Source organism: Diaphorina citri, unplaced genomic scaffold (assembly GCF_000475195.1).
Source record: "Diaphorina citri unplaced genomic scaffold, Diaci psyllid genome assembly version 1.1 scaffold2015, whole genome shotgun sequence".
Lineage (NCBI taxonomy): Eukaryota > Metazoa > Arthropoda > Insecta > Hemiptera > Psyllidae > Diaphorina > Diaphorina citri.
In genome coordinates, this window is record NW_007379441.1 from 13,642 (window position 1) to 34,456 (window position 20,815).

General features: G+C 37.2%; 2 protein-coding genes across 7 annotated transcripts; both read right to left on the reverse strand.

Annotated features, from left to right (window-relative positions):
* Positions 1-228: 228 nt before the first annotated feature.
* Positions 229-3,364, reverse strand: LOC103517950 (UDP-galactose/UDP-N-acetylglucosamine transporter srf-3). 3 transcript variants are annotated; one of them, XR_003393879.1, is made up of 2 exons: positions 1,865-3,364; positions 229-1,713 (listed from the first exon to the last, which is right to left on the reverse strand). XR_003393879.1 is itself a non-coding variant. In XM_026829869.1 (2 exons), exon 1 carries the CDS (start codon positions 2,944-2,946, stop codon positions 1,951-1,953), a length of 996 nt encoding a protein of 331 aa, XP_026685670.1. In that variant the 5' UTR covers positions 2,947-3,364; the 3' UTR covers positions 229-1,780; positions 1,937-1,950. The 3 variants fall into 3 exon arrangements, 2 of the variants coding, with proteins under 2 accessions (XP_026685670.1, XP_026685671.1); XM_026829869.1 differs by having other exon boundaries at positions 229-1,780; positions 1,937-3,364; XM_026829870.1 differs by having other exon boundaries at positions 229-1,765; positions 1,922-3,364.
* A 1,438-nt stretch (positions 3,365-4,802) lies between these two features.
* On the reverse strand, positions 4,803-20,797 carry LOC103517955. Of its 4 annotated transcripts, XM_026829873.1 has the most exons (7): positions 17,195-17,397; positions 17,025-17,073; positions 11,877-12,069; positions 11,291-11,378; positions 5,758-5,985; positions 5,125-5,189; positions 4,803-4,975 (listed from the first exon to the last, which is right to left on the reverse strand). In XM_026829873.1, the coding sequence occupies exons 3-7, from the start codon at positions 11,970-11,972 to the stop codon at positions 4,940-4,942; spliced, it is 513 nt and encodes a 170-aa protein (XP_026685674.1). In that variant the 5' UTR covers positions 11,973-12,069; positions 17,025-17,073; positions 17,195-17,397; the 3' UTR covers positions 4,803-4,939. The 4 variants fall into 4 exon arrangements, with proteins under 4 accessions (XP_026685674.1, XP_026685675.1, XP_026685673.1 ...); XM_026829874.1 differs by lacking the exons at positions 17,025-17,073; positions 17,195-17,397 and adding an exon at positions 20,539-20,797; XM_026829872.1 differs by lacking the exon at positions 17,195-17,397 and having other exon boundaries at positions 4,803-4,985; positions 5,135-5,189; positions 17,025-17,181.
* Positions 20,798-20,815: the final 18 nt, after the last annotated feature.

The following is a 20,815-nucleotide window of genomic DNA, read 5'->3' on the forward strand; positions in this document are numbered from 1 at the left end:
TTTTCCTTCGGTAAAATCAACCACTGATCCAATAGAAACTGAGTGAAGGAGTGGTCAGTTTTCCAGAGATCAGTTTCCCGAAAGTAAAATATACTCGTATCGATCTCGGTACCTCTGGTGTGCGAGCCTAGAGTGATACCCACTCAGCTACAGAGGTTTACTAATGTCCAGTACTCTGTAGTCCTATTTCTGAGCCATCCTGGTCATAAGAGAAAGAAAAACACCATATACATTTTTTTCATAAAAGTTCTTACGTAGATAAAATAAAGAATGTCCCAGAAATCCTTTACAACCTCTTGGAACTTTTGAACGACTGGAAATTCCAATTCTGATTGTCACTAAAGATAAGCAAAGACACATGGCCAATCTTTTTGGACGTTTCGTCAAAATCCTGTTTAACACGAGACCTAGCATGAAAAAAAAAGTAATAATTTTTATTATAAAATTAATAATAATAAGATAGCAATTTCTCAATGAGATTAAAGGAGAATTTTCAATTTCATTTCACTTTTAAAACCTACCGAATTTCATACAAAATTCAATAGTTAGAATTGAAAAATTCCCTGTTCAAAAGTTACGCGTTGTTGAAAAGGACTTCTGAGACATACTGTTTACGTATAGGTAATTCTGTATTTATACATTGTGGTAGACTTAAAAGTAGAAGGAAAGTAAAATAAACATCACAAACATAAAAGTAAAACATCATTATTGCGTAAGAAAACGTCAATAAGTAAGTAGATAAAATAATATGAGACAGTAAGTAAGTAGAAGAAAGACAAAGGAACAGTACTTTGATAAAATGGTTTTGTATTGATCAAAGCAAATAAGTAAAGAGCTGATATTCATATTGACCTTCAGTACGTGCTTGTTATGAAAAGACATTCCAAAACAAACCAATAAATTTAATGGAGTTCAAGTTTTATGTTCAACAAGAAGTCTAGAATGACACCAGGGCCCATTTTACGTCAACAATACATTAAAAAAAAAAAAAAAAAAAAAAGTTATGAATTTTTACTTCAGATCAAATTAACTACAAACGTTAACATGAAATGGGAACCATTCAAGTTAGGTAATTCATGGGTGCTTAACTAGACTAGAATTGTATGAGAAAGGAAATAGAGGGAAAAAGGACCCAAGGGAGGGACTACATTACAGCATGGAAGAAAAGTCTTGAGCAAAGACAATTGCAAACAGGAAAAATGCAAATTCCATGTACTTGGGTGATAGCTAGGATTTCAAGTTACAATTTTGCTATACAAATCAATAAACACTTAACTACAAATGTATAAAAATAAAATCGATTCAATCACTATTATAAAACTTCATCTTTTTCTTTCTACCCATTTTGATTTAATTCTAATAATATTGCACTTCTTTTATACATACAACACCTAACATAGTCATGTCTCTACTAGATGAATTAATAGCACTAATACATACATGGGTATCCTATATTTCTACTCATGTTGTGAGTCGAATTCAGGGGAATGGACTATGTAAATAAAACATTAAAATGGACATAAACACTTGACTAAAGACCATTGAAATAGATGTTCAATCAATTTTGGTATAAATGATCTACTACTGTCTGTAGTATTGAAGTGCCCAGAAAAGGAGGAAATAATAATTAATTTTCAATTACTCAATACTTGTGTCCAATTTCACATCATCACTTAGGTAATCCATATCATCTAGTCTAAGTTAACATAGAGCCTGGTCTTTACCAAGTTGCACAGTATTTTAACATGAGAACTTTACATGCAACCTGGTTTGTTCAGACCAGGCTGAAGAATCTTAAACTTCTGCTTTGGCCCGAGGTGGTTTGGGTTTACTGCTTGGAATCTAGTCTAAGTTAACATAGAGCCTGGTCTTTACCAAGTTGCACAGTATTTTAACATGAGAACTTTACTTTACATGCAACCTGGTTTGTTCAGACCAGGCTGAAGAATCTTAAACTTCTGCTTTGGCCCGAGGTGGTTTGGGTTTACTGCTTGGTGTTCTGCTGTATAAAAATACGGAACACATTACGAAGAAAGCTCCAACGATAAATTGGAAAGTAATGACAAAAGCAAACAAGTAAACTTGAAATACACAAGCTAACACAATTGCAAGAGAAGTTGCAAACCCTTTGAGAATATTATCAGCATATTTCACGACCACTGCTACAATAAGGCCACCACTAGCATTCAATAACACAAGAAATACTATGAACCATGTATAGTTATAGAAGAACCCATGCTGGAATATTTTATCCCAATCTGATATGAAGCATGTACATGCAGCACAAGGTAGAGACAGGAGGCTGAGTTGAACATTTCGCATCCATATTGAAACATCCGAGCCTTTCAAAATCATTTCAAAATAAACTCCAGCTAGTCCTGATAACAAACAGGCAAGAATGGTGGCAGCAAATCCCAACATCCTGTTCTCTACAAAATCTGCTGGTCTGGCTTTTTCAACAACACTTGATAGTTGTACCAAGGCAACTCCAACTACTAGAATGACAAGGGATATCCATTGAATTTTTGATATTTTTTTCTTCAGTAAAATGATGGCAAATATGGCAGTGGTCAGAATCTTCAATTGATAGGTCACTTGACTTGTTGCTGCATCTAAATTTGAAGCTGATATATAGAGTAAATTGTTTTGAATGACATACAACAAAGCAGGCACACCAACTTTTAGTGTGTCCAATGGATTTTGTATCGTATGTGCTCGTACAAGATTTATGAATCTTCCCACATGAAATCCTTCGTCAGCAAACACAAGTCCTAGGCACACAACAAGTTTGACCACCTCAGCCATGAGTACTCCTGTAGATGAGATGAACAGTTCATCCTTGTTTTTCATCCGAGCATATCTCATACTCAGTGATACAATAGCATTCTGTAACGTTAGAGTGATGAGACTTGTTGTCTTCAACATGAAGGCTCTAGACTGAGCCATTTCTGGTCCCACTTCTCTGACTTCACCGTTAGTGGCCAGTTTGCCTGATGAAGGAAAATAAACTAAAGTAAAAAGGACATGAACTTACACTGTAGGGTTCTCTAAGAGGACTGTGGCTACATTACCTAGATTTCATCCGTGCCCCGATGTGTAGGATAGGAACGAGAAGCCAGTGGATTGAATTATAAATTAACTCACAGTTGTAGAATTCCTTTGGATAAGGAAAAAACTGATAAGAACCACAAATCGAATTGGCATTTGACTTCAGATTGTCATTTTTGTTTGCTTGTTTGATATTGATAGTATTGATACGTTTAACGAGCTATTTTATGAATAAAGACTTGATTTAGTTTGTCTGAGATTGTCATTTTGTCAACGTAGGAACTTTTATCAGTTTATCTTTTTTTTTTTACTTTCTATTATTGTTTATTACCTACTTTTTTAATGAGAATGAAGCTGACAATAGAACTAAGTAGTTCACTGTTTAAGTTACTGAACCACCCACTCTGATTGGATGAGATTGTTTGTAGAATTTGAAGAACCAATCAGAATCGAATAAGAAAAGAGAAAGAAAGTTTTTTGAACGTGTTCTTCTTTGCCGGATAAGTAGAAGCTGAAACTAGCCATAACCGGACACAACTTTTCAATGAAAAATGATCAGCACATTGCATACCTACCATGAAACCAGGCGTGGTCAATTTTTTAATGAGAGTGAAGCTGACAATATGTAGTTCACTGTTTAAGTTACTGAACCACCCACTCTGATTGGATGAGATTGTTTGTAGAATTTGAAGAACCAATCAGAATCGAATAAGAAAAGAGAAAGAAAGTTTTTTGAACGTGTTCTTCTTTGCCGGATAAGTAAAAGCTGAAACTAGCCATAACCGGATACAACTTTTCAATGAAAAATGATCAGCACATTGCATACCTACCATGAAACCAGGCGTGGTCAAGTCATGAGATTTTCTCATTTTGACTACTGATGTACTGATACTTGGGGGTGGGTGGGTAGGTAGGTACCTACCTATTTGGGTACACCCTCATAAATTGATTTTAACTAATACCTACTTACCTATTTAAGTAAAAAAGTGATGTGATACGCGATAAGAAAATACAATAATTATGGCACACACAGGAGGTAGGTACATTGTCTTATACCTAATTTATTATTTGATTCAGACATACAATAATACGTAGGTAAGTACCTACCTAATAATTATTACCTTAGAACTATTTCACCCACCTTCCTGGTTTGGTATGTAGGTAGGTATGGACCTGACTAAATAGTTAAGATAACATATTAAATATTAGAATAGGGTAAGTGTACCATTTATTCGCCCACCTAAAAAACGTACCATTTATTGGCCCACCTGTGGGTCTACGCTACATAAGTCTGAATGTAGGTACTTACCTACATAATGTAGCCATCAATATGATTATGTCTTCATTACTATGGAATCGTATACATAACCACATAGCATACCTAAACTAATGATTTACATAGGTGTAAAATTTAAATTATTTGCCTTTTACTAGAGTGCTAGCAGAAATTGAATTTATTGTTTCAAGACAGATGCTTTCAAATTTTTTTTCCCTACAAAATGTAGTAGGTAGTAAATTGTGGACCATATTTTAATCACTCTCTTTCATTTGCTCAATACGAAAGTATGTTATACGTACCTACACAAATCATTTCACATTTTTTTTTTTTTTTTTTGTATTTATAATAACGTTACCTACTGTATAATGCAGTGTAAAGAGGTAAAGACACTTCAAGTTTGAGTTTTACCACTGCTGATTATCTATTTATCTCAGGATAGAGTTCAGTCAGAGATTAACCCCGAAATTGAAAAAATTGGAGCATTTGGCCACAAGGGACAAGACAAGATATAGGTACGTAATTTGGAAACAAGAGTCAAAACAAAGTAGTGCGTTACGTCAAGTTTCGGTCTCTTGTAGGCACATCCTAGGTGTTGTGTTGGGTACTTGGCATTTATCTTCGGTAGGCGGGTTTGGAGTAGGGACCTCTATCAGCTTCTGGTATGATGTTGTACGTGATAGCAAAAACCTTCAGAAACACTCTTGCGAGTTTGTCATTCCTGTTGATCAAATGACAGAGGTAACAAAAATCAGCTATCTTTTACTTTCAAACAAAAAGAAATAAGTAGGTAGATGATAGTCAGCTTCTTCTCTTAGGAGTTGATAATAGCTGTACACCACCAGCCACATGTAGACGTAGATCCCTGTAACAAATTACCAGTATTAGATTAAGTAGATGAGTGCTATCTTTATTATCATTACTTATGGCCTTTATTTTCAAGTCCATATACCAGCGAGAAAAAAGTTCACCCCTAGTGGTCAATTTTGATTTGCACAAAAAGCCCACTCTGGCTTAGGTGTAGAGGCAACTGCCCCAATAGGGGGGTTAAGCTAATACGATTTTACCCCTTCTGGTTTATATGTCTGCTGTAATATTAGGGCAACTCCCTCCTGCTTACAGAGAGTAGATCAGCTAGTTAGTATCTAGGGGACTCCCCCTAATATGTCAAAATACATAAGACCTTGGTTAGACTGCGGGGAAAAGGGACTTTTCAGTCCTGTCCCAGCAGGATAAACAAGGTATATTCTATTCTACGTCTAGCAACACTGTCTCCTACTTATCCACAGTTAGGAGGCCTCCCACAATCCAGAACATGCCTCCAAACACCTCGCCGGCAATGATGAACACGACGGCTGTGTAAGGCGAGGCCGATGGCCAATATAGCCAGTCCCTCTGCTGTATTATGGTTATGGCCACTCTCTCGTACTTACCCACAGTCAGGAGGCCGCCCACAATCCAGAACATGCCCCCGAACACCTCGCCCGCAATGATAAACACGACGGCCGTGTAGATCACCGAGAAGGCGAGGCCGACGGCCAATATGATGGCCAATATCACCCAGGGCAGCATGAGGAACTTGTGCCGCTTGATAACTCCGATGAGGAGAAGAATGGAAATGAGGATCGTGAACACCAGGTTGATGGCCAGGATGATTTTGACTATGGAACAATGTGGAAAATATTGAAGCACGGTTAGTCCGGTAGTAACGCGTTTACTAGCATTAGGCCAGCCACTCACTATCAGGCAGACCTAACGACAGGTACACCTGATCAGGTCTACTTGATAGTGTGTGTGCTCATCAGGTTCAGGTATCAGGTAGACCTGACAGACGGACCTTTTCACTGTACCTGTCAGATCTACCTGATAGTGAGTGGCTGGCCTTACAAAAGGTCCCAGGTTTAAGCAGCACGACTCGAGTCGGAGCTCGAAAAAAAGAAAAAAAAAATGCTTAATTGCTTTTAATACTCTTAATAGTCTGGAGGGAGAAGAAGAGTACTGACGGAACTTTAAAATGTTTCACTCAAAAAAGACAACGAAATTTTACCCTAAACTAACCTAATCTCATCTCTAATCCAACCTAACCTAACCCAACCGAAACTAACGTAACCTTATAACCTAACGCAACCTATAACCCAACCTGATCTAACCTATACATCGAACTTTCTGAATTTCCGATCCGAAGTCCACAATGCTAACCACTACACCACTGAGGTAGCTAGGTAGGTAAATAAAAAAATAATTGAATAACTATCTTCGTGTCCATTTTGGGTGGGACACAAGATTAGGAAACAGCTATAAACACGAAGCATCAGTAGAGTTATTGCAACATAATGCTAACCACTACACCACTGAGGTAGCTAGGTAGGTAAATAAAAATTAATGAATAACTATCTTCGTGTCCATTTTGGGTGGGACACAAACCTAAACTAACCTAATCTCATCTCTAATCCAACCTAACCTAACCCAACCGAACCTAACGTAACCTTATAACCTAACGCAACCTATAACCTATAACCCAACCTGATCTAACCTATACTATACACCGAACTTTCTGAATTTCCGATCCGAAGTCCTCAGTGCTAACCACTACACCACTGAGGTAGCTAGGTAGGTAAATAAAAATTAATGAATAACTATCTTCGTGTCCATTTTGGGTGGGACACAAGATTAGGAAACAGCTATAAACACGAAGCGTCAGTAGAGTTATTGCAACATTTGCGTTCGACGTTTTATCGCTACTTAGAAACTGGAAAACCAGCTTTGTCAATACATTAGCTTGAGGGAATTTAAAGGATAGAAAAGTATACAGGGAAGAGAAATAACGTTACTGTTACCTAACTAACGAATTAATTTCGTAACGATTATCAAAGAGAAAATTCAGAAGACTAGTTCGACCCATCGCATCGAATAAAAATGCGAACCCAAGACTTCTTAGGTCGAAATAAGTATACCGATTGGGGTCTTGTCCCTTAGTTTGTGGCCGGGCCTTATGAACCCAGAAGTTTAGATTCCTATTGGGTATTGGGCCTCCAAGTTCAAGGCCCTGGTAAGGCCCCTAGCTCAAACAGTGCCTGGGTTTATTGTTTCTCTCTGAGGTTACACCCACGCCCATTAAGTGGAATGATGAAATCTTGATAGAAAGTAAAAATGATGAAATGAATAAATATTAGAGATTCTAACCCTATGTATAAATAAGTATATACCTACTTACAGATCTATATGAAATCAAAGTGAAATAATAAATGGGTAGGTAACCTATAGGTAATTAAAAGAAAAATCATTTCTGAAATTTAGGAAAAATAAACCTACCTTCCTACCTAGATAGGTAGGTAATTCATAATATCTAGGTACTCGGGAAATTTCGTAACGACCGGGATTCGAACCAGCAAACCACCAGATTAAACATCAGGTAATAACGTTACCTACTGCTGTGTAAAGACAGTGTAAAGACACTGCAGTGTAAAGACACTTCAAGTTTGAGTTTTACCACTGCTGATTATCTCAGGAATCAGGATAGAGTTCAGTCAGAGATTAACCTCGAAATTGAAAAGAATTTGGAGCATTTGGCCACAAGGGACAAGACAAGATATAGGTACCTAATTTGGAAACAAGAGTCAAAACAAAGTAGTGCGTTACGTCAAGTTTCGGTCTCTTGTAGGCACATCCTAGGTGTTGTGTTGGGTACAAGAGCTACCCTATGCCTTTGACAGCTATCTGTATAAGTATAAGTACCTATAGTGAGTGCAGATTTATTCTTAATAATTTAAGTTTTGAAATTTTACTATGAAAGAGAAATGAAAGAGAAAGAGAGTTAATATGAAAAAGAGAAAGAGCGATTGAACGGGAAAAGGTAAACTAGAAGAAGACTATGAAAGAGAGTTGGATAATATGGGTACCCATATTTTACACATCATAAACATTTATACGAGTTGATGATGGCATCTCTCAAGATATTATTGATAAGTGCGTACATTTTGCATAAGAATATGTACATTTCTACTATACTACAACTTGATGATTAGGTCATATTGGCAAGGCTGAAATCTATTCAAGATGTTTCTATGGATTCATATAATGCCTGTTCTATTCTGCCTTGATGACACATTTGCCTGGGGGCTGAAGTTTTCCATGCTTGAGTGTTAATTGTGTAATTCAATAGGTAGGCATTGTCCATTGAAAATTGTGAATGTAGTACTGTAGTAGGTAATGTAGTATTATACAAGAGTGACGCCAATTGAGTCAGAGTTATGTAGATGCGTAGAAATTGTGCAATACCCTCAGAACTACTCAGAAGTCATGTTAGAGCTTGGTTTACTACGTATTTTACATCATGAGATTGTTCATTAAGTAACGTAGGTCTTTTTCAAATTGATTTGAACTTTACATTTCACTTTACATGACACAAAAAAAGAAGAAGAAAAATACTTCACAATAAAGGTAGGTACCTGTTCTAATCTTTAGTGACAAGAGTTTTACCCTCCATTTGGTGAGAAGCTAAACACCTTCTCAGATCAACCTCACCCAGTCTTAATAGCGTAGGGAAAAAACAGAATTGTCTCCCATCCGGATACCAAACACGCTCAACGTTGCTTAACTTCAGTGATCCATGGGGGAACTGGTGAATTGAATGTGCTATCACCGCTGGCTCTAAGTATACTCGTTTGGGTCACGATTATTGGCCTCTTGGGAGTACCAGAACGGTATTTATTAACAAGAAAAGTACATGTATTCTCTTTTTCTTCTTCTTCTCCCTCCTCTCCTCCTCCTCCTAATTCTTCGCCTTCTCCTCTTCCTTCTCCTAATTCTTCTTCTTCTAATTCTTCGCCTTCTTTTTCTTCTTTTCCTCCCAATCATTCTTCGCATTTTGGGGCAAAATCACATGTTGATTTTTTTTTTATCGTTGTCCACTTTTTTCCATGGTCTCTGTGAAAGTTTGAATTTTTAATTATCCTCACATTCTTCTTACAGAACAACACCAAATCAATCCATGCAAATTCTTCTAATCTCCGGGGCCCGCCTTCTTGTTTGTACAGTTATAAAGTTGTTTCTAACGCCAAACTTGTCCTCACATTCTTCTTACAGAACAACACCAAATCAATCCATGCAAATTCTTCTAATCTCCGGGGCGCGGCTTCTTGTTTGTACAGTTATAAAGTTGTTTCTAACACCAAACTTGCAAATCACGCCATCAGTGGAATTCTCATGTTCACCTCCACTCACGCCTACATACCAGAGTTGACCTCATCTAACCCAGATACCAGGTTGATGGCCAGGATGATTTTGACTGTGGAACAATGTGGAAAATATTAAGCACGGTTAGTCCGGTGGTAACGCGTTTCTAGCATTAGGCCAGCCACTCACTATCAGGCAGACCTAACGACAGGAACACCTGATCAGGTCTACTTGATAGTGTGTGTGCTCATCAGGTATCAGGTAGACCTGACAGATGGACCTTTTCAGTGTACCAGTCAGATCTACCTGATAGTGAGTGGCTGTCCTTACAAAAGGTCCCAGGTTTAAGCAGCACGACTCGAGTCGGAGCTCAAAAAAAAAAAAAAAAAAAAAAAAATGCTAACATAACTAAACAAATATCTGCTCTCCGCATTCATTTTGAGTGGGTTATTGGGGCCGTTTAAGACATTTATTAATGTCGGGGGATTGATAACTAACATTTCCAAATCCTACAAACACCAGATTCGCTTTAAAAATAAAATCTGCACATAAAAAGGGGGAGAAAGAGAAAGAGGCGGAGGAAAAAAGGAGAATACGAAAAAAAAGACAGGAAGAAGGTGAAGAAAAAGAAGAAGAAGAAGAAGAAGAAGAAGAAGGAGGACAAAAAAAAAAAAAAAAAAAAAAAAAATGCTTAATTGCTTTTAATACTCTTAATAGTCTGGACGGAGAAGAAGAGTACTGACGGAATTTTAAATGTTTCACTCAAAAAAGACAACGAAATTTTAACCTAATCTCATCTCTAACCCAACCGAACCTAACGTAACCTTATAACCTAACGCAACCTATAACCTATAACCCAACCTGATCTAACCTATACATCGAACTTTCTGAATTTCCGATCCGAAGTCCATAATGCTAACCACTACACCACTGAGGTAGCTAGGTAGGTAAATAAAAATTAATGAATAACTATCTTCGTGTCCATTTTGGGTGGGACACAAGATTAGGAAACAGCTATAAACACGAAGCATCAGTAGAGTTATTGCAACATTTGCGTTCGACGTTTTATCGCTACTTAGAAACTGGAAAACCATTAGCTTTGTCAATACATTAACTTGAGGGAATTTAAAGGATAGAAAAGTATACAGGGAAGAGAAATAACGTTACTGTTAACTAACGAATTAATGTCGTAACGATTATCAAAGAGAAAATTCAGAAGACTAGTTCGACCCATCGCATCGAATAAAAATTCGATGACTTCTTAGGTCAAAAGCAGTACCGATTGGGGTCTTGTCCCTTAGTTTGTGGCCGGGCCTTATGAACCCAGAAGTTTAGATTCCTATTGGGCCTCCAAGTTCAAGGCCCTGGTAAGTCCCCTAGCTCAAACAGTGCCTGGGTTTATTGTTTCTCTCTGAGGTTACACCCACGCCCATTAAGTGGAATGATGAAATCTTGATAGAAATATTTTCAGTGCCTCCATATACATAGCTCCGCAGCTTTATCAAAATCAAGTTGACCTTGAATTTTTTTGTCCGGAACTTTGATTGGTTGTGTGACGTTGTGTCCCATAATAGGAACTTCTAGTCACTTTGTCTTGAGACGAATCAGAGATTTGAGAGTCGTTTAGTTGTAGCTGAATTATTGCTAGGTACCTACCTATCTCGCTACTGTTTAAATATGTCATGTTAAACATTGGATACTTACCTACTCAGGTAGACCTGACAGGTACACCTGATCAGGTCTACCTGATGGTGGGTGGCTGGCCTGAGAGTGAGGTCTACAGTTACTTACCTATACTGGGTGGGAGTGTGTCTATGATGATGGTTTTGATTTTCATATCTGTCGTCAGAATGAGGACCAAGGTGAGGGCTCCAATGATCTGAAAATTAACACCAATCGATAAATGATTATGTAATAAACAATAGATACATACATAGAATACATGTATGTATGTAATTCTATGTATATCCTTTGAAAAGAAAAAATAAAACGTCCATACGATAAATAAATAAATAAATAAATAAATAGATACATAATTATGAACTTTTTTCGATAAGGGGCTTTAATATGTTGATAAATTTCGTTCGCACCGGAATTATGTACTTATTAGGTGACTATTATAAGGCTTGATTGATACCTACCCCTCAGGCCACTAATTTGGACCAACCTTTTTCCAATGGACCACACTGTTATTGGACTTTGGACGCCAGTGTCTTTATACGAGACCAAAAAAGATCCCTATTTTCGGGAACTCATATTGTAACCTAATTACCTAATATTCTTAATAGTAAGTTGTGAGTAGATTAAGGAGCGCGGTAGAGCTTCGCCCCGCCAAGTCAAGAAAGGTTGACAGCGCTACTAGAGATACACTACTTACGATGCCAAGAATTCCACTGATGATTGAACCGGTTTTGAGGGAGCACCCGCAGCAGCAACTGTCCAGGACTCTGCCTGGCTGGCGAGGAAGTGGCATGTTGACCTTGGAATCAAGATATGACCTTCAAAAAATCTTCAGTGTCCTTGGAATCGAGATGTTAGACCTTAGAATCTAGGAACGCCTGAGAGGAGTTCTGTGGACGAGAGGAAAAGGAAAAGCAGACGATATTGGTTTTGAGATTGCCCTTAGAATCAAGATAGGACCCTCAAGTAGAGATCTTGTGATCCTAGGTAATGGGATCTATGGACGATAGAAGAGGACGGACGATTAGATCTATCGCGTCGAGGTGGATGTAACTGTATTGCTTCTACTAACTGGAGCAACACTTCCCTGAATGCTTTCTGCGGATTGCAGAGCTGCCTGCTAGTCTTCTTCTCTTTCTTCGCCTTTTCCCGTGTACAGACAGGTCGGCGTTTTTTGTCAGACTCTCAATCAGCCCTAGGATGATTGGTTTTTGGCTGACATTTGGTTTTGATGGCTACAAAATTTTACGAGTGGATGCCCCTGGCACTCTTGTCCTACATGTTAGTACATACCTACATCGTTGAATATACCTACATCAGCCTTTGGTAAGTCATAAAGTGACGAAGTGACCTGCCTCAAGTAACGTTGGCATTATTGATTAAATGATTATGATTAGCGATATCACCGCAATAATAACAGCATTTTGTTCCCTGTGTGCGCATAACTTCTCTGTACACATACCTTTAGTGTACAGATTACCACCTTCTGTGTACACATACCTTTCGTTATCTACCGTCCTAATGTCTACTCAGGTAGTCATGGGTGCAAGCGTTTGTTTACTGTAAACAAATGAGGAAGCAGCGAAAGTAGCGCACACACGACGGTAATTCAAGGTCGTAATGCATCGGCACAAATATTATAAGCTGAATGCAAATAAATTGCATTCAAGCAAAAAAACTATTTTAATCAGCCTAACCTTACACAGTGGTTATACACAGTACTTGAGTACTCGTAGATGTAGTATGGTATGGACTGCAGTGGACATAAATTTAAACTGCATCTTATATGAGTTACGAGTATCTATATGCCATGTACTTTCTGTAGAAAACTGCATTTGACCAGTCATGTACAAATGTACATAGATAGATAGTACATATTTTCTGTATATACCTACGTAAAACTGCTTTTGATTATCACTCGTACTTTCTATTTCTACTACTAGCAGTATACTAGCCAACTAGCCAATGGCCATGTTTCAACTAGGTTAGTAAACACTGTGTGGACACTGGACAGTGGACAAGTGGACAGTAGACACAGTTTTCATTCATTAGACATGCAATTGAGGAGACGTTCCCTACCTATTAAAGTTTACATAGAACGAATATCGCTCTTATCAAACTTGAACTTCAGGGAGCAGGGAAGAAGAATTTGAAAGCACAGCAGGAAATGACTGATAGCTGCCCCTCCTATGCTTCCTGTTGAAAAAACATCAATATTTCGAACAACATCCTTCCAAAAGCGAGCAAACTTCCATTGTCAGTCTTGTAGGCCAAGGTTACATTAACATAGGTAATGTCACTCATATCCTAACCCATAAAAAACCTGACATTTCCATAAAGAGCGAAATATGAATGACATTCAGCGTATTTCAGTGTCTTGTAAGGTCATTAGGCCAGATCACTTGGAAGTTGGAAGGTAGCATCTGTTTTGTAAGCGCTAGGTCACGGGTTCGATTCCCGCTTGGGGTGAACCTTATCCTAAACAGGTAAGATTTTCGAAACCACTGGATTTCTCCTATCCTATCTTCCTTCTCTCTTCGCTTTCAGGACGATAAGGCCTCAGCAGTTTTACAGTTTCCTCTATCAAAAAAAAAAAGGTCATTAAGGTTTACTAGGTCATGTATAATATCAACACAGCTGTTACTGTTTATGTCATGTTAATGCCATCAGGAAAATAGGGAACACTAATGGACGTTTTGTCTAAAAGGTTAGGGACTTAGGGATGGGTGGTTATAGGGAGAGAGGGTTTCCTCTTTTCTTTCCTCTCCTTTGTTTGTTCTTTATTTGCTGCATCTTCCCCTCCTTTTAGCCTATATATACACCCTCCTAGATTATAATTTGAAATATACCTACGTGATATTTTGCATAGTTCAAAGAGAAATGGGTGCGTTGATGATGCATTTTCCTTTTTTATTTGGTGATTCTTCTCCTCCTTCAGCCTAGATTAGACACCCCTAATATAGATTTTATCATTTTAAAGTGTATGTTCGTGATACATATTATTTTGCATAGAATCATAGGTGAAAGAGGGATGGATACCTTGGTTATGGATTTCCTTTTTCTCTTCTCTTTTTCTTTTTCCTATACCTATGTAGGTGTACGGTACGTAGGAACGTAGGTACGAGAACTTATGTATAATGAATATGGTAGGGATTCGTCACATTGCACATTTCTGGCTCTGCGCCAAAATATGGAACACTCACTCACTCACTCTCTCTCTCTACTCTTCTAAGCACTGAGCGTGGGATCTCCTATGTAACTATAGGTATTTACATAATTAGGTATCTATATAGGTAGTTCTAGTCTAGTCTTCTAGTAGGTATCTACTTAAAATTTTAAGACATAAAATTTATTTTGTGATTGCCTGAGAATAACTTTGTATATGCAATACACATGTCACCCATAAAATACCTACCTTGGAGTCACAAAATGGCAAATATCAATCTACAAAATAAAGCTACCTTTTACTTATAATTAACTTTGAAAAATAAACAAAATACCAATTATGTCTATAGTTATTTATAAATAAATAGATTTATTGAGCATACAATTTATTCTAAAGGCACGACAGCTTAGCTTATACAAAACTTAGACTAAAATAGAACCTAATACCTCTAGATAGGTACCAGGTAAATACTGATTTATTTACAAATGAACTATCAACTAGTAATCTACCTCTCTACAATCAACATTGGTAGAGATAAAATTACGTTTTATTGATCTTACAATACACATGTTTCAAAAAATCTAATATCCTGCATGATAGTTGTTGAACCACTCATCTGCTGTAAGACCCTAAAATGAAGCACTTCATTTTACCTGCTGATTGATGGCACATTAAAACACTTAATTTGGATGCAAATTTGATCGATTGATGACGTTAATCTAATTTTCACTGATGCTGACGCTACGAGTAAGCTATAACGACCTACATAAGTGGGTACCTTCTACCTAATAATCAAATATAGTTTGATTTTAATTTGAAAAAATTCTGCAATACATAAATTTCTTATTTGCATCCAAATTAGGTACATCTTTCCTTCAGATCAAAGGTCATAGTTTGGACATTGTTTATACTGGTTGTTAAGCCAAACTTGCAAATCACGCCATCAGTGGAATTCTCATGTTCACCTCCACTCACGCCTACATACCAGAGTTGACCTCATCTAACCCAGAGGAAGTAGAGGGGCTTATCACCCATGCTAATAGCGGATAGTTACGCCTCTTAATATACCTACCAGTATTGATTGATAATATTGATTCAACAATCAGCAGTACCTAAGGGAAACACTTTTTGTGTCACACAAAAACGAGTGTTTTTTCTCCTCCTCCTCCTCCACCTCCTCCTCCTCCTTCTTCTTCAAAAATGAAAGCCTAAAATGCCACAACCGAAGAGATGGGAGAGGGTGAAACTCATTACAAATAAAGGCACCAAATAACGCTTCCTTCTTTTGGGTGCATTGTTAGAGAGATAGGTATCTAACTACCTAAATGGAGAATAGGTTGGGCACTGACCAATTGACAGTAAAATTCATATACATTTCGGCATACCTTTGTAAGCTCTTATCCTCAATAGGTACCTATAATAATAGAGCTAATTGTTGGTATAGCACAAGTACCTACCTACCTAGTGTAACAATCTTTGTAAACATAAACATGAAACAAGATCTACTTTTCAGGAAAGTACCTAGCCACCTAGGTACAAGTACCTATAAAAGGTATCTTGAGGAGTTTTTACAATGACATTGGTACATGATCTTGACTTAAGCCTCATACCTACATAACTACTAGTCAGATCAAATTATGGACTTGTTATATGAGACATAGCATAGTGTTGTATTGAAGTTACAATGTTGTGTCAACCCACACCACATCCGGGGTTCGAATTAGAACCTTCGCGATGCGATGGTCAGAGCAGGAGCTCAGAATCTTGATTTTCATAAAAGTAGTGTCCTTTGGTGTGAATTGAACTTTGAAACTTTTCTAGGTGCCCTGTTTGTACAGATCCAATCTACCTATCTTATTTCTACAGTAAATTTAAACCCTTATCAATTAATATCCGACCAGCTGTATGTTGGTACCTACCTAGGAAAAATTCGAATGTGTCCCCTTCGTTGGAAAGTTATACCCCCGCACTCGTACTTACGCCCTAAAAGACCCTGTATTGTGGCTATAAGTATTAGTGGATGTGCCTAATTTTCCGTTTAGTTCATGGGAGATTATCTACTGATGATGACCAAGACTGACAATTTTTAGTTAAAAGTGGTATCTTTTGGTATGATTTGAACTTTGAAACCTTTCTAGGAGCCCTGTTTGCACAGATCAAATCTATCTTATTTCTACAGTAAATTTAAACCCTTATCAATTAATATCCGTCCAGCTGTATTTAAACAAGGTTTTTATCTACATATGTTTAAACTACACCTATGAAATATATAAGACCTTGTTTAGACTGCGGGAGTAAAGGGACTTTTCAGTCTCATTCTGGCAGGATAAACAAGGTATATTCTATTCTATTCTTATTCTGTATGTTGGTACCTATAGGAAAAATTCGAATGTGTCCCCTTCGTTGGAAAGTAATACCCCCGCACTCGTACTTACGCCCTAAAAGACCCTGTATTGGGGCTATAAGTATTAGTGGATGTGCCTAATTTTCCGTTTAGTTCATGGGAGATTATCTACTGATGATGACCAAGACTGACAATTTTTAGTGGATGCTCTATTTCCATAGTTATGTGTTTTGGTATTGGTGTAAGTAGGGCCATCGGCTTTAATTAACGCCCTATATCACTGCGACCTGGTTAGATCTTTTGTGACATCTATTTAGGTAGGTGTAGATTCTTACCTATTATGTTCAGGAAGATGAGTGGGTACTCCTGTATCCAATAAAACAACTGCAGGAAAAAAAGTGAAACAATTAAATTAATTCAGTCCTAGCTAATTAGCGAAAGTATTTTTCATATATTTTTTAATCACGCGAAATTTATTAGAAAAAAAATAAATAAATAAAATTACTCTATTTTCTTTCACCAAACACAATCTTTGAATTGCAACAGCAGTTCGCAGCTAAAAAATCAAAATTGTGAAACGCCCGTTTCGAAAATAGAAACAGATAAAATTCGAAAGAACGAAAGAATTGTTTCTACAGCGAAATTGTTTTTTATTATTTTTTCCACGGTTCTTTCGCGTCTATGAAGTGAACTAAAGTTGAAAACTATCGATAGAAGTTCTTTTTCCCAATCAACAAAGTTCGGATTAACCATTCGTGTGTTATTGGGATTGGCGTTTACTATGGTGTCTGTTTCTAAATTTGGAGCAGCCATGTTGATGTTAGAAGTATCCATATTGTTGAGATTATTGTTGAGATTTTTGCCATCATCAGTATCGACCAAGGTGTTGGTGAAGAATGTATGAGGGTTTACAGTTCTTATACCATTGATATAAACGGGACTTGGGCCGTTGATATTATTCAAGTACATATTGAATTGATCTGCATAGCTATTACTGTTTTGATCTGCATAGCTATTACTGTTGGTAGGTTGTGCTAGCTCTTAGCTCATACAGTTTTAGCGTTCTTGCTCTCTTTCTCTGAATCATGGGAGAGAAGTAGGTGAGCTTCTAGACCTTATACAGAAGAGAGTTGATAGACACCTCTTCGGTAACAGCACTTCTCTTACTCTTAATATAATTGGTATACTCTTTAGGTAGAAACACACTACCCTCTCGTCACGTGACGTTAGGGCAGTATAGCTATATAGTGAACAAAATCACCTACTATATTAAGGGAGAACTTTGAACCACATCTGTCTGACTCTCCATGAGCCCACATGAGCTCACGTGACGTGAGTTTCTACCTTTCTACTTGCACTTACTTTACTATACGTTATACGTAGTTGTCTAGTGAAACACCTATAGGTATTATAGATCCCAGAAAAAGGAATTGAGAATTTATCGAACAAACAAATGTCTATAACAGGTATATTAAATTTGTTCATCCATAAGAAACTTTTCGGTTTTCGGGCATACCTATGATGGAGCAGTCTGGTGGGTGAGGTTGGTGTGAGTAGGTGGGTAGCTTGCTAGCTTGTTGCCTTAGCAGTTGTACAGTGCCATTAAAACCTCATTATCCAAGTTATGAAATAGGTAACTACAAAACTTACTACCTTTATTTAATTTAACCTTTCTTTTCCAAATTGGATCCTGGTAGATCTTATTTCTGGGATAAATGTACTCGCTTTAGTTTCATTCTAGCATTGTAAACATAAAACATATTAATTCATACCTCACCTCAGTTATGAATATAACAGTTATTATTGTAATCTCCAGAACTAGAACCAAGTACAAGAGAGTACTAGAACTTAACAGCAAGTAACTATTATCCAAGTTTAGTACTAGTATTAGTCATGATTATGATGCTCTGTTAGGGGCGATTTCAGTAGAAGACATTGGAAAATTGGAATGGGGCTTACAAGAAATAGAATACTTAAATAAATACACTGTTAACTCCTAAGGTCTTTGGTAACCAGGGTTTTACCCTTCATTTGACAAACTACCCGCTTACTCAGTACTCACCCAGCCAGAGTGGGGCCGGAAAAGCCAGCAGTGCACGATTACTCAGATAGTCACCCATCCATAGGCACTCCGCGAAAAGTTCCTGATTAATGGAGAAACAAATTTAGAAAACCTGTCTAGAACATAAAGAAAATTTATTTGGAAATGTGTAATCCTGATTTTTTTCTGATTTCTGATTGTAGGAATAAATTCCTTGCTTCGCGCCTGATAATTTCAAGTGCACTTGAGACTCTATCTCGTATCTAGTTACCATATAAGGGAACATCTCCATGGTCTCTAGGGGAACTTTGGTATAGTACACCTAACCATAGGAGATCAATGTGGTGTTGCCTAGACCACAAGATTAACCTTAGGAAATAAATACTTTATGGAACAGATCTTCAGAATTTTATGACACAGCAGGCGTCAACCCTATTTTGACCCACAACTTGTTTATCAATTTCATGCATCATATTCAAATTGTTCACTTGTTCAGTTATAAAAATTATCCTCAATAATACCAACTGAGGCTTTTCATCCCTTGAAATTCTGACCGGAAGTCCAAGTCCTATTTGGGACTTTTTCCATCCTACCTCTTTCGCAAGTAAGTTCTTAACCCTTCTTTAGATTTCCTCTGGCTTAAGTGAATAAGACAGATCAACACAATTTCAGTAGCACACAAAGACCCTGACGAGCCGAATAGGGTTAAAATTAAAACAATTAAATCTAGAATCTCAAGTAGGTATTCTTTTCAAGATATTAATTTTAAGTACCCAAATACGTTTCAGTCCTGATAATTTTTTATTTATGTTATTATCTTTCAAACAATTCCATTTTCATTAATGACCAAGATTACTCTTCTGATTTTCTCTGTGCCTCACTCATCTGCCCGTCTTGGCTTAGTATCCCAGATCTCTGTGCCGTATAATACCTCTAGTAGCGCGGTCAATCTTTCTTGACTTGGCGGGGCAGAGCGCTACCGCGCTCCTTAATTTCCCTGTCCAGAGTAGTCCCTTGATCCCCCTAGTTTTATATTCAAAACTTTAGGGATTTCTACTCACTAGCTAAACTTTTTCAAATTGATTTAAACTTTACATTTCACTTTACATATGACACAAAAAAGAAGAAGAAAAATACTTCACAATAAAGGTATCTGTTCTAATCTTTAGTGACAAGAGTTTTACCCTCCATTTGGCGAGAAGCAACACCTTCTCACATCAACCTCACCCAGTCTTAATAGCGTAGGGAAAAAACAGAATTGTCTCCTATCCGGATACTAACCACGCTCAACGTTGCTTATCTTCAGTGATCCATACGGAACTGGTGAATTGAATGTGCTATCACCGCTGGCTCTAAGTATACTCGTTTGGGTCACGATTATTGGCCTCTTGGGAGTACCAGAACACAGAGTCAACAATGGGTTTCACTCTTCTAAGCACTGAGCGTGGGATCTCCTATGTAACTATAGGTATTTACATAATTATCTACATACCTAGTTCTAGTCTAGTCTACATACTTAAAATTTCAAGACATAAAATTTATTTTGTGATTGCCTGATAATAACTTTGTATATGCAATACACATGTCACCCATAAAATACCTACCTTGGAGTCACAAAATGGCAAATCTCCATCTACAAAATAAAGCTACCTTTTACTTATTAATTAACTTTGAAAAATAAACAAAATACCAATTATGTCTATAGTTATTTATAAATAAATAGATTTATTGAGCATACAATTTATTCTAGTCACTGCGACCTGATTAGATCTTTTGTGACATCTATTTAGGTAGGTGTAGATTCTTACCTTTTATGTTCAGGAAGATGATTGGGTACTCCTGTATCCAATAAAACAACTGCAGGAAAAAAGTGAAACAAATAAATTAATTCAGTTCTAGCTAATTAGCGAAAGTATTTTTCATATATTTTTTAATCACGCGAAATTTATTAGAAAAAAAAAATAATAAAATTACTCTGTTTTCTTTCACCAAACACCAATCTTTGAATTGCAACAGCAGTTCGCAGCTAAAAAATCAAAATTGTGAAACGCCCGTTTCGAAAATAGAAACAGATAAAATTCGAAC

Bases quoted from the DNA above. Each gene is read 5' to 3' on its own strand.
- LOC103517955 (XM_026829874.1), bottom strand. From the start codon at position 11,972: ATGCCACTTCCTCGCCAGCCAGGCAGAGTCCTGGACAGTTGCTGCTGC. The intron at 5,986-11,290 runs GTAAGTAACTGT...ATTGTTCCATAG, and splicing joins CACACTCCCACCCAGTATAG to TCAAAATCATCCTGGCCATC. The intron at 4,976-5,124 runs TATCATCTACCT...CCAGAAGCTGAT, and splicing joins TCCTAAGAGAAGAAGCTGAC to AGAGGTCCCTACTCCAAACC.
- LOC103517950 (XM_026829869.1), bottom strand. From the start codon at position 2,946: ATGGCTCAGTCTAGAGCCTTCATGTTGAAGACAACAAGTCTCATCACT.